At 37.5% G+C, this 16672-nt stretch overlaps 1 protein-coding gene across 3 annotated transcripts in view; it reads right to left on the reverse strand.

Moving 5' to 3' along the window:
- Window positions 1–1904: 1904 nt before the first annotated feature.
- The window catches only part of LOC122086647 (ABC transporter G family member 28-like), a 20404-nt gene continuing 5636 nt past the window's right edge, over window positions 1905–16672 (reverse strand). For all 3 annotated transcript variants that reach the window (XM_042655603.1, XM_042655604.1, XM_042655605.1), the window contains 11 exons: window positions 16027–16090; window positions 15396–15542; window positions 15155–15189; window positions 13274–13347; window positions 11392–12311; window positions 9994–10290; window positions 7932–8426; window positions 5638–5786; window positions 5022–5311; window positions 4799–4932; window positions 1905–2318 (listed from right to left, as the gene is read on the reverse strand). In XM_042655603.1, coding sequence (XP_042511537.1) covers window positions 2162–2318; window positions 4799–4932; window positions 5022–5311; window positions 5638–5786; window positions 7932–8426; window positions 9994–10290; window positions 11392–12311; window positions 13274–13347; window positions 15155–15189; window positions 15396–15542; window positions 16027–16090 — 2762 coding nt within the window. In that variant the 3' untranslated portion in view covers window positions 1905–2161. The remainder of the gene's footprint in view (window positions 2319–4798; window positions 4933–5021; window positions 5312–5637; window positions 5787–7931; window positions 8427–9993; window positions 10291–11391; window positions 12312–13273; window positions 13348–15154; window positions 15190–15395; window positions 15543–16026; window positions 16091–16672) is intronic.

The following is a 16672-nucleotide window of genomic DNA, read 5'->3' on the forward strand; positions in this document are numbered from 1 at the left end:
TTTTTTTTTTTTTACCTCTTTTTACTTTCTTTTAGTCTTTTTTTATACTTTTTTCTATTCTCATGCCTACTACCATCTTAGACCCATGGATGCCCCGTTGTGTTTTGAAACCCTTCTGAAGCAGAAGTTACATACGGTTGAGATGAGATGCTGGATATTTATTTACAGGTGGACGACCCAGTTATCCTTATTCACCAGCCAAAGTGGGACATCTCCATTTTTAAGGTTCGGGACCTTTTGGTAGATGGAAAACTGCGCACTCACTAGAACAATGTTTGCTACAAGAAGAAGTTCCTTGTCGTTTGGAGTGTTGATCAGGTCATAATCCTTTGATTGGCTACATATCAACTATGAAGTGTCTTTTTTTTTTTTTTTTTTGTTAATTAAAATCAGCAAAGGAGAGGAAAGACATTTACAAGAAAAGAAGGTGGTTGAGGCTACCGAGTTCTAGACCATCTGTAACGTAGAAGCTCCTACAGCAAATGATTGTGCTGGTCTCTCAATTGTAAAGGACATTTTTTTTTTGCTCAAGTGTGTTTTTTCTTCTGTTTTGTCCTTGTTTTATCCCAGAACTTTTAATGAGAAGCTCAAAGTTTAGAGGGGTGTAGATTAAATTATGGATGTGTGCGTGTGTGTGAGAGAGAGAGAGACTGTGTGTGTGTGTGTTTTGTCAAGGGAAACAAATCATGATCTTCCATTTCTCTACTCTCTTTTCTGTCTGAGGTTTCTGCTAAAATGTTTTTTATTCTACTTTGCCACCATTAACTAATAAACCAATAAGTGGGTTGTAAGACAGCTTTACAAACTGAAGATACAGAAAAATCTGTATTAGGTTAGCTGGTTTTAGTAAAATTTTAAAGAAAGATTTAGCGGAGGACACAAATTTTGCTTTTGAGGTTGAAGAGAAATACCATGGTTTAGATTTTTTTTTTTTTTTTTTTTGTTTAGGTAAACATCCAAAAGACATATATTAGTGTGATTCCTTCAATGACAAATGGGCAAGATTAAAACTCTAATATATTACAATCTCATATCAATCATCTGGAGGGGTTGATCCCAAATTGGTTTTGTCAAAGTGTGTCTGGTGGATGAAGTCTTGGGGTTCCCCTCACCTTATGAGCCAACTTTTAGGGGCAAGTTATTTTGAGCTTCGTACCAATAATATACAAGTATCAAAGCAGATGTGTCGTCGGCTTGCATCCCTACCTCAAGAAAAAATCATCATTGACGACAATTTGAAAGTGTGGTAATATGTTATGATCCCATATTAATCATAAATGGGGCTGATCCACATTGATTCCGTGAGAAATTTGGTGAGGGGTGATAAGGGTCTTGAATTCCCCTGATGAGCCAGCTCTTAGAAGTTCTCCTAAATTTCGTATTATATTCAATTTTTGTAAACTTACACACAAATCAACCATTGAGAATCATGTTTACCCAAAAAAAAAAAAAAAAAAAGGAACCCATTGAGAATCATACACCCACTAGAGGGTTTCAGTCTGTGATTTGTTGGACATTCAAGACTTTAGATTCCTTGTGTATCAGCAGCTCTCATGTTGGGTACTAGTCTGGACTCTGGATACAGCCAGAGACTCGTTTGGACGAGTACAGAGCAACTCTTGGAATATAATTTGCATAGCATGATTTAACATTGTCCAACTTCTATGTTCCCTCTCCTTCTATACTTCTGTAGATTTTTTATCTTTTGGGTTGATCTATTCTGGAGGTGAGCATATCTCAAGCATAAATATAAATTTACACAGCCACATTCCACATTCATATTTCTGAATTTCACACGGTTGCTGTGTCTCCAAAATTGACAAAAATCCATAACAGAAATTAGTAGAATGTCACTCCTTACCCTCCCCTTCAAACCAGAGTACTAAGCAGGCATACGATGCATGGAGAGAAGAAGAAATAACTCCACTTAATTGGAATGGCTATTTCAATTATTCAATAATCATAACCATCAAAATTCTCAAGTACAATGTGGTTTTGTATCAGCCTGTGGTTTACATAATTATCTGTCATGTTAGCCAGTAGTACTGTTTGACTAGAGAATCTTTTATTATTTCCAAGAGTGGTACATGATGAGAAAGTTACTATGTTACAACTCCCAAAACTGTAGTTGACTCTTGTGCACAAAAATGAATATCTAGACTTACTTCTTTTCGAAAGTAACCATACAAAAGAAAGCCACTGCTCGACTAATTACACCAGTGACGAAGAGGATGAGAAGACAAAGATTCCAAGCAGTAAGATTGTAATCATTAGTCATAAGTGAACCACAACGAGTAATCAACCACACTCCAGAGTACCTGCAGGTGGAAAATGAAAAAAAAAGTCCCAAAAATGATGAAGAATGTTTATGTTTGTGAACTTTGAAAACTACTGAACTAATATTTCACACAAAAACTACTTTCTTAGTGCAAATATCAGGAAATCAGACTTTCTCAATCATCATTTTTCTTTCTAGTGAGAGTAAGTCAAGAAATTTTAAGGCTGGCAACAGAATTTTTACAACAGGCGGCAGCAGTATTAAATGCATGTGCCAACAAAGGATCTTAGAAGGTGCCTCCTGCTATGGCGATAAGGACCTTGAACTGTTGTGGCCAGGTCATGGCATCAAATCTTGTTTTCACCCTTCTTCTAATTCTCCAACCACACACTTCTCAAAGACAAAGGATCTTGAGAAATTTGATTTGCCCAGGGTAAAGAGACCAGGAATCATACCCCCAACTAGAGAAAGTAAAGTATTTCCCCTGAATCTCTTTCTAGTGCTGTTGTTATAATATTGTTAAAATAAGAATAAATGTGCCGCAGGGGCACATTGGGGCTTTCCCCCCTCCACCGACCCTAGTTAGAGTGGGGAGGCTGGATGGGGAGTATTCTTGTAATTATATTTTATTTTCTGATTTGTACTACTATTATGACTCTATCATGATTCTATATTAAAAATAGAGGACTTGTGTGATCAGTTAAAGACACACAAGCATTCTCCTATTCATCCTTTTAACAAATATAATCTTAACTTCAATTCTAGTCTTCGAGCCCATGTATCCATTTTAATTTATATATATGGTATGATTTTAACTTCAAGTTCTGCACATACACATCTAATTGTTTCTCCCTCATGGAATTACAAGCTAATAGAAAACCAGAAACCATGTCTAAATCGCAGGAACTCGTGGCATATTCTTTGTGCCATTTTCCAGGTCCACACTGATGGATCTCTCTGAAAAGAGTGTGTTTGTGTATGAATAGCATGCATTATCAAAGTGATGCAAGCATGATGCAAAAAATAGGCTTATGTTAATTTTGTCTTGAATTGGGTTAATTTTGTCTTGAATTGGGCTACATACCCATTGGGCATTTAATCCATTGGGTTTTCACTGTAATGGGCCTCTTTAATGAGGCCTGCTAGACGTATGAACATGCAGTAGTCAAGAGAGAGGGATGGGATGCTTATATAATGCATAAGGGAAGGGAAGAGGCGTTATGTATATGAGGGAATGGAGGAGGGAGGTAGTTACATGGTAAAAGGAGGGGTGCGTGCGGGGGAGGGGGGGCAGATGGGGGAGGGGAAGTTTAAAACTTACAATCAAGGAATAGGGAGAGATAATGGCGGTTAAAGTTCCCACTTTATCCTCATCTATTTCAATGAGTAACTACATAAAATGGAGCATTATGGGAAGATGAAAGATGGGTCAGGCTTCATGTTGACTCCTTGAAAGTAAAAGGTTGCTCTGCTTAATAGTACAGATAATATTTGTAGTAAATAGTATGAATTTTATGGAAGTTGATGCAAGTTTCAGCTCTGTTCCGACTTCTGAGTGCTGTGGGGATTCTTGGGGATTCAAGCTGGTGGAGATAGATTTCTCTACAAGCTAACGTTGATTCATTAGTCTAAGTGGGTGGGCCCAACCCCTCTAATACTGCTGTTCAGTTCTAACTTTCAAGTCTAAGGATTCCAGCAGTAGCTTAAGGGTTTTTTCAGTAGCCATTGAACAGGTCAGAGTCAAATTCTTAATTCTGGTTTTCTGGAATATCTGAGATTCCATTAGAGATTCAACTTCTGATTTCTTTCTTACCTTCAGATTAGAATTTCTGGTTAAAGTAAGATATTGATTTCTGAATTTATACTTTGATCACAAAGTCAATTCTATACCTAAATTAGGAATTTTACATGTTTTAGGATTCCTACTTGATTCTCAATAACAGTCCAATTTCAATTCATCATCATACTTGAATTGGATTCCTAATTTCGATTTGGATTCCCCATTTTGATTCCTATTTGTATTAATAATCCTATAGGACTAGGATTTGGGATTCTGTCTCCTTCGACATTAAAGCCAAGCTTTCTATTTCTACTGCTATTTGTACCGACTCCCCAAGGAACAAGTTTATTGTTGTCTCTTAGGATCTCCCCACTTCTTCTATCCAGGCCCTCCCTCCCTCCCCTTGAGGTGTAGTCCTTGTATACTTCCCCCCCCCCCTTTTCTTTCTTTCCTGGGGGCTTTGTATTTTTTTCTCCTCTCTGGTAATGAATTATATTATTCACCCGAAAAAAAAATTCCTAAAGGACTAGGATTCTTTAAGCATAATCCTAGCTGAACCAGGAAATCTTCTCTAACAAGGATTTACTCTTTTAGGGAACACTACAAAAACTAGGATTTTCCAGAGAGACTCCTAGTGTGAACGAGATTCCCAATTCCTAGAGCAACTGGGATTTTTACCCAAAATTCTTGTGATCACCAAGCACACCATTCAATGAGGTGAAAGGCTAGTCAGGTCAAACCTTTCAGCATTTGCAATCACAAATGCTTCCAAAGCCCACTTTGTATAGCATAATTTGGCTAGATTTTGCACAATTACACCATTGTTCTGCTGAGTTGCAATGAGCGTCAAAACAACAGGTAGAATCACTGACCACTGCAAGAAACCAAAACTCTGGTGAGTGGACATATGTAGATTCAGTTAATAAGTAAAATTGTTCCCAAGAAAATGGTAAAATAAACTACCAGTTGGGCTGGACTGGGCTCCAGGAAGATAGCAAACACATAGGCCACTCCAGTCACACAGTAGACAAGGCAGACCAAAATGACATAATTATCTTGGAAGGAAGATCTGGGGTTGTTGAAGAAATAAAACATGGAAAGATAAACCAGAGGCTTGATGACCGTATTGAAATGGTCAATTGTATCTTTTGATAGAAAATAAGCCAGGCTGCTCATTCCTGAACCTCTCTCTCTGCCGTAGTGTAACTTGTCCAGAGAAAATGATCTCAAAGCTCCAATCTTGCATAGGAGAGCTGTAGCTCGAAAATTAAGATTGAAAGAAATCAGTAACAACAAATGAAAGAAGAACCTCATTAATAGCATTCTAAACAACTTTTCTGCTATTCATAGTTCAGATATTCCTTATCTTCCATTGTGGGTATTTTATGTTTAACAAGAACATGCTGATTCAGATGTTATTAACATGGGTAGGGGAAAAAATTCAGGTCTATGAAGAAAATGTAATTCATTCAGACTTCCCTAGTAACTTTTAATCTCGTAAGGCCATGGCTTCAAGAGAGCAAGTAAAATTCTACAGGAAAACGATACTGTCAGGAACTTCAGAGTAGTTTTCACTTACAAACTGCAATGACAGTGTATGTATAACCAACAGCACCAAAGGTTTCATCGCTCACTTTAGCAAGTGTTCCTAAACAGGCTCCAGCAAGTAATAAGATCAGAAAATCAACTGCTTGTATTCTAGCCTCTCGTAGCCGTTGCTTACCAACCCTGAAAAATATCACAGTTTGCTTGTCAGAAAAAAAAAAAAAATATATATATATATATATATATATTAATAAAATAACTATCACAAGTTCATTCGTTTAAAGTCTTTTTTCTCTAAAACATCATTTATATCAATCAAGGGATTTGATCTTGAATGTCTCCAGTCAGCTCATCTATGATTAACACAAACAAATACGGGCTTGGAGCTGATCCTTGATGCAATCCAATTGTAACTGGGAATTCACTACCCTCTCCCCACACTATTCTTACACTAGTCACTACTCTAGTAGACATATCTTTATCTATGTTCACATATTTACTTGAAAAAATTTTCTTATCTATGATGAGGACATCACTCAAAGATTTAGGACTTAATAGAGAAGGCATAGACACATGCAACCACATGTCTCACTTCATTATGGCTAGATGAATAGTATTATGCACAGTTCTTCTATTATTTTGTTGTACTATCATTTGGGGCCAGACTATTATCTTAGGCTAAAAGGTCATAGTGCGTACATTAAAAGTACGTTTGCAACACGTTGATTTTGTCAATTAAATCTCAGTCATTGGATATTTTTTCCAACGGCTTGATCCCCACTGCAATCCACCCAATATCTCTGTTTGACCATTTCCTGCTTTCATACCCAAATGGATTAACAGGGACAGCTTTCTCTTTCTCACGCAGTGGTAAGGAGAACTTCACACCTTCAGATTCTAGGTCAGAGATGAATTCCATTGGACACCATGAAGAACCATAATTCTTCACAGGCCTTGACGACAAGGGTCTTGGACCTTGGCATCTGGTTTTGAGGAGTCTATAAAACGAATTCCAGAGATAAAAGCAGTGAGTTTACAGTCATATATTAGGGGGAGAGGTTTTGAGCAGACCACCATAACTAAAGTAGATAGAAAGCAGGACAAGAGAGAGAAATGAGGAATATGATGCTAAAAAGCAGCAGAGTATTTCTCCTCCTCTGTACCACACACAATAAAGCTGGATTTGGGGAGCGTTAAGGATTCCTCCTCTTCTCCGATTCTGCCAACAAGACAAGAAAAAAAAACCCTAATCCAACAAATTAAAACTCCCTGCAATGCCTTCTTAGTTCTTGCAAAGATTTCTTCACTCTGTTTGGAAAAAAAATTGATATTTCATCTTTATTTTCTCTTTTTCTCTCTCCCTCCCTCACACAAAAATTGATATAACAAAGGAGATCTAAGATAGGAGAGAATTGGAAGAAATTAACCACCGAGAAATCACAGAGATGAGAAGAATGCACATTCGATGAAACGACATACAGGGTTGGGGCAGTGCAGCAAGTGGTAGGGGATGAGGGTGTTGGGGAGAGTGGGGAAGACAAAGGGGAGGGGGTTGCTCAGGGTTCATGGTAGAAAAGAAAGAGAGAGAGAGACCCTTACTGCAAAAGCCGCACGAACCGGTGATTGACTGGAAAATAAATCAATGGTTCAGATTAACTTTGAACATCTATGACTATAATTAAAAGACGTAAGAATAAGTTGGCCATACATACGTTCTGCCACTAGTCGCCCATTATCTTATTATGTTGTAGTGCTAAGTGGTGGGAGTAGTTATACGGGTAGTTATTTTAGGAAATAATTGTTTTTTGTTGTGTAAAGTTATGAGTCCCTTTGTACTCAATATTGGAGGTGATGAAAGTATTTGAAACTTGTAGGGTAACTCTTTCTTTTTTTCTGCAGCATGAGTGGCTGCAATTCTTGGATTGAATCCAAGATGGTGAGAAGCCAAGATACAGTCATACAGATCTATCTTCTTTCTTCTACACTCCTCTCTTTCACACTCAGAAAACCATCCCTATTCGATCCCCCAGATCCATTGTTGTTTGTTCCATCATATTTCTTCCAACCTTCATTTTCATTTCTTTACTCACTTATTCAACAAAATTAACAGTTTTTCAACAATTTCCAAGGGGAAGTAATTGATGACACTAGGTCTTCTCAGTCTCATCAGTTCTCAGCATTAGAAACCACAGCAGGCATTAGGAATGTTTTGGATGAAAAAAAGAAGCAAGGAAATTTATGAAAGCTCTGACAATTTTAAAATTTCAATCTTATACAGAAATTTATAGATAATGAAGATCATTAAATATGCAAAATAAGACTAGTTACCTCCCAAGAAAGTACCGGTATTGCTGGAATACACCAGGAGTTATTCGATCAGATAAATCCTTGGACTTCAAGAAATTGTGCTGGATGCTATCCTTCTTAAGTTCGACATTACGCTTCACATCCTGCCATAAATCTCCAGCAAAAGATTGTTCCACGGCTCCAGCACCAGCAGAGTTTATTTCATTCCTTGGATTTGCAGTATTAGATGACACATCAATCCCAGCTAAATTCTGCTGCATATCTGGGGGTATTGGGTATCCATTGTGAAGCATCCATCTGATAGGAAGCTGTTTATAGCTTACACCTGAACTTATGCTTGGTTTTACTATACCCTCCAAAATGTCAATGAAGTGGTCTGGTGGATTTACACGGTCAGGAACATTGATCCCAAGGCCTGAAAAGTATTCTTCCACTTTTTTCACTGGTCCATGATACACAGTAAGGCCACCTTTGGCTAGAAGTATCAAATCATCAAACATTCTGAACAATGAATAGCTGCAAATAAAATTTCCCAAAGCCCTTAGCCAAATTACATAAAACCATTAGTTTCCAGTTATACACCAGCATAATACTGTGTGCCCAGAATTATTGTTTCTCAAAAGAATTTAAAAATAAACATTTTATACTAAGTTATTGCATATGCCATAGTTGTCATGGCACTGAGGCCGGCGCCATGTTTTGACATGAGGAGCAACAGTGTAATATTCTAGGATCCAAAGGTACTGGTATTAAGTAAAGAAAAGGACATGGATTTAAATAGATCTTTAAAATCAAATATAAAAGATTGAGAGGACCAAAGGTCCAAAAGCAGGGCTTGTTTTTTCACTGAAACAAAAGGAAGATGGCAGGAGTTAAACCCTCAACTAAAAGTTGTAGTAGCAAAGTTGTCTCCAAGCACCAGCAAGTCAGCAACCATAAGTAACTCTTTCTCCTCTTCTTTTTTCCCCTTCCTCCCTTTAGACACACAAGGCGAATGGTCCAAGACAGCCTGGCTGCCAGGACAGTGCCTAGCCGACACTACAACAATGGAATATGCCCAAAACAACAAAGGAAAATGGACCAACTTGCCAATTCCCCTCAGACATTACAGACCCACTTGCTCCCTTTTCTTCCTCTCCCTTCTCATTTCCTTCCCTTCCTACATCTCTGCATGAAAAATCTCCTTTTTGTACCTCTCTCCTTCCTTCCCCGCTTCCCTCCCTGCATCTCTTTTCCTCCTCTGAATCAATGCAACCTTCTCCTCTCCCACCCCCCCCCCCCCCCAAAAAAAAGGAAAAAAAATCTGTGCTGTAGTATCCCCAATCATATTGCTTGGACTAACCCTTGAGTCTGTCATCCATTTACTTGCCTGTTCTCTGTGTTCAAGTCTTATCATAAAGGCTTTTACATTGAAACATTAATCAGAATCAAGTGTTTTACTTGGACTCTAGCTTTAGGAGATATTTATGCTGCCTTTTCATTATTCTAAAAATAGGAAACAGGTTTTAGACATTTGTCTGGAATGGATTTCCTTATCTCTGGTACATTTTTAGATCCTAACTTGAAATTACAGAAAACAGATTTTTTGCATCGGAGTATGCATTCATCGCGCAACCAGACAACTGCATTAGTGGGTGAGGAAACCATCAAGAGTGTTTTGTAAAACATTGCAAGATAAATAACGACTTTACGAAGCCACACTCATCAAAACACCCTAACGATTATTTTCCCTATCACTTGGTTGGTCATGCAGTGTAATTCCTGTGTATCCATCAAATTACACATTCATTGCTGGAAACTAAAATTGTGTGGTGATCACAAGTAGAAACAGAGAAGGCCTCAAATGGAGTCTTTTCCAGTATATGTGGGAATTACAAATAAATTAGAATATTCCCACAGAATAAAAAATAAAAAGGAAGAAGAGAAGATAATATATCTCCTGAAGCATATGGCGTGAAACTAAGCACATCTGGGTAATTCCTTGAAAATAGAATAAAAAGGCTTCAAGTATGCTGAACTCTTCAAGAAAGAATGGAAAGATCATGCTTTTCAAAAAAAATACAATTTGATAGTTAGAACATACCTTGGTTGGTGAACCACCATGCAGATGTTTACCCCTTCCATTGCCTCACGTCGAAGTGCCCTAAGTAGCAACTGTGAAGATGAACTGTCCAAACCAGATGTGGGTTCATCTAATATCAACAGTGAAGGTTCCATGACCATTTCAAGTCCAACATTTACTCGTTTCCTTTGGCCTCCAGAGATCCCACGCTTCTCTACTGTTCCAACCAAGGAATCCCGTACTGCCTGTAGCCCCAAGGATTCAATAACTCTTTCAACTACTAGAACCTTATCTGGTTTTGGCATGTCAGCCGATAATCTCCATGATCAGAAGGAAAAGAAACCATGTCAATGCAGGGGAAGACAACAATTAAATCTTGAACTACATCATATGGAACAGAAACTTAAAACAAAGCAATAACAAAAAAGCACAATGAGCTCAAAATTATTGAACTTGGTGATGTCTTGAAGGAACAACAGCAGCATATTAAACAGGCATGTAGTTACCCCTCCCAAAAAGAAATTATGGCTTATTTTTAGACCGCATATTATTGTTTTCTTGCATTCTCCTCAGTTCCAATTTTTCTCTTTACTGCATTTGAGTTATGGTTCAAGAAGATTATGACAATGTTTAAATAGTTCTGTTGGAAGATATCCATGTATTCCCACCCCCAGGCCCCCCTTACTGAGAAATACCTGGGTTGCAGAAGGTAATACCTGCTACTAATCATCCGGTTCTTGCCATGGTGATGCACAATATCTTTTAAAGAACAAAAACCCCAAATATCTGAAAAAAGTTAACTTCTACCTGTGTCAAGATTACTACAATAGGAAAAAGGGTGCTGGTTATGCCAACAAGCTGGATCTCAATAGCATAAAAGAGGGGGTAAAGGCAATAATGTGGGAGTGATAATAGAAATCTCAGACACATGAAACTGTTCTGGTAAAAACTAATAAGTTGCCAAAGGTGAACAAGTCAGTGGGGAAAGGGGGCTTGTTTTCCTTTAAGAACTAGTATGTTTTCACTAAAAAAAATTTACCAAGGAAACCACATAAGTGCATGTTACTTCACCTATTTGACCATTAAGAATCTTTCAATAGCACTAGTGCACTGAACAAAAATACTGCAGAAATTACTCACATAATCCCCATTTTAAGTATGCCAAATTTAACATGCAAAAAAATTTGAACACCTTACATAATTCGCTAATGTTCATTTAACATATCATGAGCCATAATGTAGTCTATCTTTTTTTAGTTAGTAAAAGTCTCTCCGGTTATAATAATGTTTGCAGTAAAGCTATGGAATCCGCATGTAAAAAAAAGTAATGCATGCCACTTGAAGGTCATACACAAAGTAAAGTTGGATAGGCAGAATAATTACTGCATTTCTTGGAATTTGGAACTAAATGTGGCGTACCTGCACCTTGCACTAAACCATAAATTCTCTTCCACTGTCAAGTTACCATGCACAATATCATCTTGTGGGACAAACCCAATAATTTTCTTGTATGAACGGATGGATTCAGCCTTTCCATTTATAAGGACTAAACCAGTCATTGTGCATCCAGTTACTTTTCCAGCCAGCGCAGATAGAAAAGTTGTCTTTCCAGCTCCTGAGGGGCCCATGACGGCAGAAACATGTCCAGGCACAATTTTCCCAGTAACACATCTCAGGAGATGCTTGTTCTTCCCTTTTAGAGTGAGGGTCAGATCTTTGAAGGCAACCTCAATCACAGGTCTGGTCCTGATATCATTATCAGTAGCCATTGAAATAACTCCTGAAAAGGTCAAATTCTTGTTCTGCTGCTGCAGAGCTTTCTCCTTCTCAATTTGCCCATACGCATATTTAAAAATTTGACTGTGGGTATGCATTTGCTTTCCCTTTGGTGCATTCTTTTTGAGATTTTTGTCTCCAATTTCCAGATTAAAACCTTCATTACTGTCAGGGTTTTCATCAAGTGCACGCATCATCTTTGTGAGGTTACTCGATTCCTTCTTCTTCCCCTTTGACGCTGTGGATGATTGCTGAGATGGACCTGGGGTTATTGGTGGTAATAAGGCCTCATCAGTTCCAGGCTTGGCTTGACCAAGACCCTTCAGTGGCTCTGGTTGTCTCACAGATTTTTTACGAGAAAAAGTGCGTGATAACTGGGTTTGCAATCCAATTGCAGACTTCTTGGCAACCTGCTTCGCTGATTTCCACCTTTCACGTGCTTGTGCAGTTTCTCTGGCGCTCCTTGCTGCAGCTTCCCTAGATCTGGCCTGCCTTCTTTCCCGAGTTGTGAGTACTTGGTCAGAGCAGTTATAGATAATGAGTAGCAAAGTACTCAATGCAGCCTATATTAGAATGTAAAGAGTCAATTTCTGTGGCTGTTGGAAAAATGATCAGTATTTGGAGTTAATGCACATAAATTTTGGATTAGATATTAAGAACACGAAAGAAGATATTGTAAAGGTGAGATCCATGAGAATGAAGAGAATGTGAATAATATCCGAAGGACTGAGGGGATTAGCTGCTATTGAAAACAATTACATGTGAAGTACTTATGCCTTACATAGATGGTCAAAACAGTTCAAGTGCCATACTGTTTGAATTTGGACAATACAAACATCCACCCAGCTATAGAGTCACAGTCGAACTGGTTGAGCATGCCCCAGGCAAGTCTGATAACTATGCCAACCAAGCACAAATTTTTTCCACTCAAAATTTTCAAGTAAGGGTGTGGTATTCCTGGACAATATGTTTAGATAATCTTCTCTGGACAGCTCAATATTTGCAATGTGGTGGTTCTGCTGGGGTTCAAATTGGTGGATTTTTTCTCCACATCATCATCACCCAGTCTGATAAATTTCAACGCAATCCAATTTCCATTTGTGGAGATATAAAGCTCAGAGATTGATAGCAAATTCAACTTTGGGCATCTTGAGTCGACCACTGAAAAATGCAACGAAATATGCCATATAAAGTGGGTCATTATTGAAGATGGGACCCGAAACTTGACAACATGGCTATCCAAAATGGGGCTTTCCCATCCTACTGATGGATTGATCAAAAGAACCCCCCATGAGGCTAAAAAAGGGTGGATCATATAGAGAAGCTCTCCATATGGGGCCATGTATGGAGATTTTTCCACCAAATTATTCTCATTTATTAGAAATAGAAAATAAAACTAAAACAAGCATAGATTTCGAATTTCTTACCATAATTCATCCAGAACAGAACTGTGGAGCCAATACAAGATTATTAATATTTCAAAATATAAACAAACATGATAAGAAGTAAAAAGATAAATACTTACAAAAAGCATGACACCATATGCATGAATGTTTTGATTTGCAGTGTTTGGATCACAAGAAGCCAACCTGAAGCACCCTGCAAGGTGACCATTAAATATCAAATCCTAGAGCAAGCATCCTTTGATTTGAGTTTGGTCTGTAAGTTAAAACACAAAAGCATTTATCTTGAGGTCAGCCAGAAATAATAAGTAAATATAAGTTAAACCATGCATAAAGCCAATGCAAGAAGTCCAAGCAATGGACACCAAGCAAAAAAAAATTTAATAAAGTACAAAAAAAGGGCAATATCTCCAAAAAATCCACACACATGCATACAATTGAATATGAGATGTATAGAATAGAACTATGCAATGTATTTTTTGTGTTCTCCACTTTTTAGTAAAACAGTATTTTCTATTTAATTATGGATTGGTCTACTTGACACCTCTAAAGGTGTCAAATGAGATCGTAATCTTACGTTCTCTTGCCCGTGTCATTAAGAGCAGTAACCTATTAAATTTTGTAATCTCATATCCAAAGTTGAATTGCCACCCAAACAAGTCAATCCATAGAAATGAATTGTAAACTCCCCATCAAACAAACTCCACTTTCCCATCAATCTCCCTCCTTGAACCAATGCTTCATCCATATTCATCAACATCGAACAAGAAATTGGAGTTTCAATGATTTTTCTTCAAAATTGATGTTTCCCCTTTCGTGCTTAAGCAGAAATCTCTTCAATATGCTAAACAGCTTGCAACTTCCAGTACAAGACTGGATTACTGCAAAATAATCAAAGAATTAATCAGGGCATAATCTAGTAACTTCAAAGATAGAGATCTGCTTAGGAATCGTCCATTTACTTTGCCACAGTATGATCAAATATATTTTTAGTGCAATGGTCAATTGAAGACCAATTTTGAATCCCATATTTATCTGATCAATCAACTGCAATGCCACTGTTGCTTGGCCTTCATTAAACAGAGAGGTCATAACTGTCCCACCATTTAACCTCTGCTCAACAGAGAAGGGGGGGGGAGAATTAGTTCAGGTGTTGTTCCCAGCCGAACCCTCTCACTATTCAAACTCTTTCAGTTGAGAGAGGGAGAGAAAGAGTTTTATCAGGTGCTGTTTTCAGCAGACCCCTCCCACTGTTCAAACTCCATTTTAGAAGCGAGTGAGAAGAGAATGGATCTCCTGCTCATGGATTAGAAGGGAGGTGAGATGGGGCGGAGATGAAGCAAGGGGTTTCCTCTTTTGTGAAGGCTTCCTATGAATTTTTTGTTGAATTGAGACCATTGCTACAGCGAAAAGTACTTCAAGGACAGTAATGCCCCATATAACCTTTGATTACAAATCATTTGACACCTCTAACTCTTTAGGTGCTGACTTGAAATTTGAAAGTTCCTATAATCATTTTCTGAAAAATAGACAATTAAACATATTTAAATGATAAAAAAAAATAGCACATTATGTTATAACAGGGTTCTATTATTTTAAGAACATGATTTACAACATACCTATTATATTTGCATACAATAACTTGTACTAGTCAAAAAAACTCAAAACTGATGTGATATACTATCTACTTAGGTTTCACCGTTTCAAAACCACAAGATCACTATGGATGTTTTCTTTGGTTTAAAATACTGTCTAGATGTGTATTTACACTTACATAAGCATCCCCTAAAGTTCCATTGCAAATTTCTAAGGATTTCCCACGTTTCTCCAGATTTCCAGCCCATTTCAACAAAATATTTCAGTTTCAACTTCTGACAACGTGGGAAATGGGCTGCTCTGTTGAAATCTAGAACCCTTACAGAAATAATAACCAGCTCCACAAAAGAAGGCAATATCATAAGAAAAACTTGTTAGTGACCCAACATAGCAAACAAGAAACTTACTTGCTTGAGATGTAGAACCCATCCTGCAGTAATGTCTGAAATTAATTCAAAAAAAGAATCAGTATGTAAAGATGGTGAAAGTTGGAAATAACAAAAATGTGATTACAACCATGCACTAAGATAGATTAAGAAATTAATTCTAAATTATCGAAAGATTACCAAAGCATGCTGTAAGAACGAAATCAGAGTTTAATTTGCATCTATTAGAAAAGTGCTGGAGTTGTAGGAAATAAAACAATACCCACTACTGCAAGGAATTTTTTGTATGGTCGACGGACAGTACGATCCTGCGGAACAGAATACCTCAGTACTACTAGAAACATCAGCCCAAACATCTGCTCCACCACAGGTATGATTTGGTTCTCCAGGAGGTAGTTGGTAACGGTATCTGTGAAAATTTTCTAGCCATAGTAAGAAAGAAATCAATACACAATCCGCACTCCTAGACACATAGGGAAGTGTTAATGTTAAAGAAAGCTAGTGAATTTGTCACTTCAATCGCAACTCGGCAAATATTAGTCGGTCCATGTGATAGAGGATCTCCACACCCATCTTAACAGTCAAGCCTCAGCCCAAAACAAGCATGAAACACGTCTCAACACTGGGGCAGTCACAAAAAGTTACACAAAATAACACTATAATTAATTTTTAAAACCTTTTAAGTGAAATTTTCTAACTTTGAACCATATTTTGAATCATACCAGATACCAAACTCATATGCAGCAACTTATCGGTGAAATGGGTGTGCACATCACTAGCACCATTAAAATGAACAAATATTTGAGAGATGGTTGCCACATTCACTAGCATCATTAACATTAACAAATATTAGAGAGAGATGAAGAAACATCACAATTAGAATCTCAACTTACGGATCGCATACGCCAGTAGTTTTGTTGAGTTTTGCAAGAGGGCAATAAGCACCTAGCGGGCAAGCTTCAATAACAGGCATACAAAGGCAATAAATAAATAGACAATTAGCTGGACTTCCTATGCCATTAATAAACTTAAGGATTAATTAGTTTGAAATATTACAACCATCCACTGTGTGTATGAGATAGTATACAGGTGTACAACATATCTAAGGATCTGAGTAGTATAGTTATTGAAATTTCTGGAAGGTTATAAGGAATGTTTTATCCAAAGAAATCAATCATAAGGTAATAACAATCTTGAATCATGCTAGTCGGCAAAGGAGGAAAACGATTTTTGAACAAGCAAAAGAAATATGCAAAGTTGATTGCATATCTGAAATTGTGTTAAATTATTGGATAAATAAATTAATTAATTCATAACTGCCACCTGAATATGTTTGAGGTACTCCGGTGCTTGAAATGAGAAAGCTTCATCCTTAAACTAACCATTAGTCAGTTCAAATCTCCCTCAAACTTAGCAGCAGCAACAACAAAATACTTAACCTAAGTACCCCAAATATGTGCCAGATTTTAAAATACCGACTTCAGCTGTTAATGGTTTGGAAAAGAACTTAGTGGAATTTTTTTTTTTTTTTTGGGGGGT

This window comes from Macadamia integrifolia, chromosome 8 (genome assembly GCF_013358625.1).
Source record: "Macadamia integrifolia cultivar HAES 741 chromosome 8, SCU_Mint_v3, whole genome shotgun sequence".
NCBI classification, from domain to species: domain Eukaryota; kingdom Viridiplantae; phylum Streptophyta; class Magnoliopsida; order Proteales; family Proteaceae; genus Macadamia; species Macadamia integrifolia.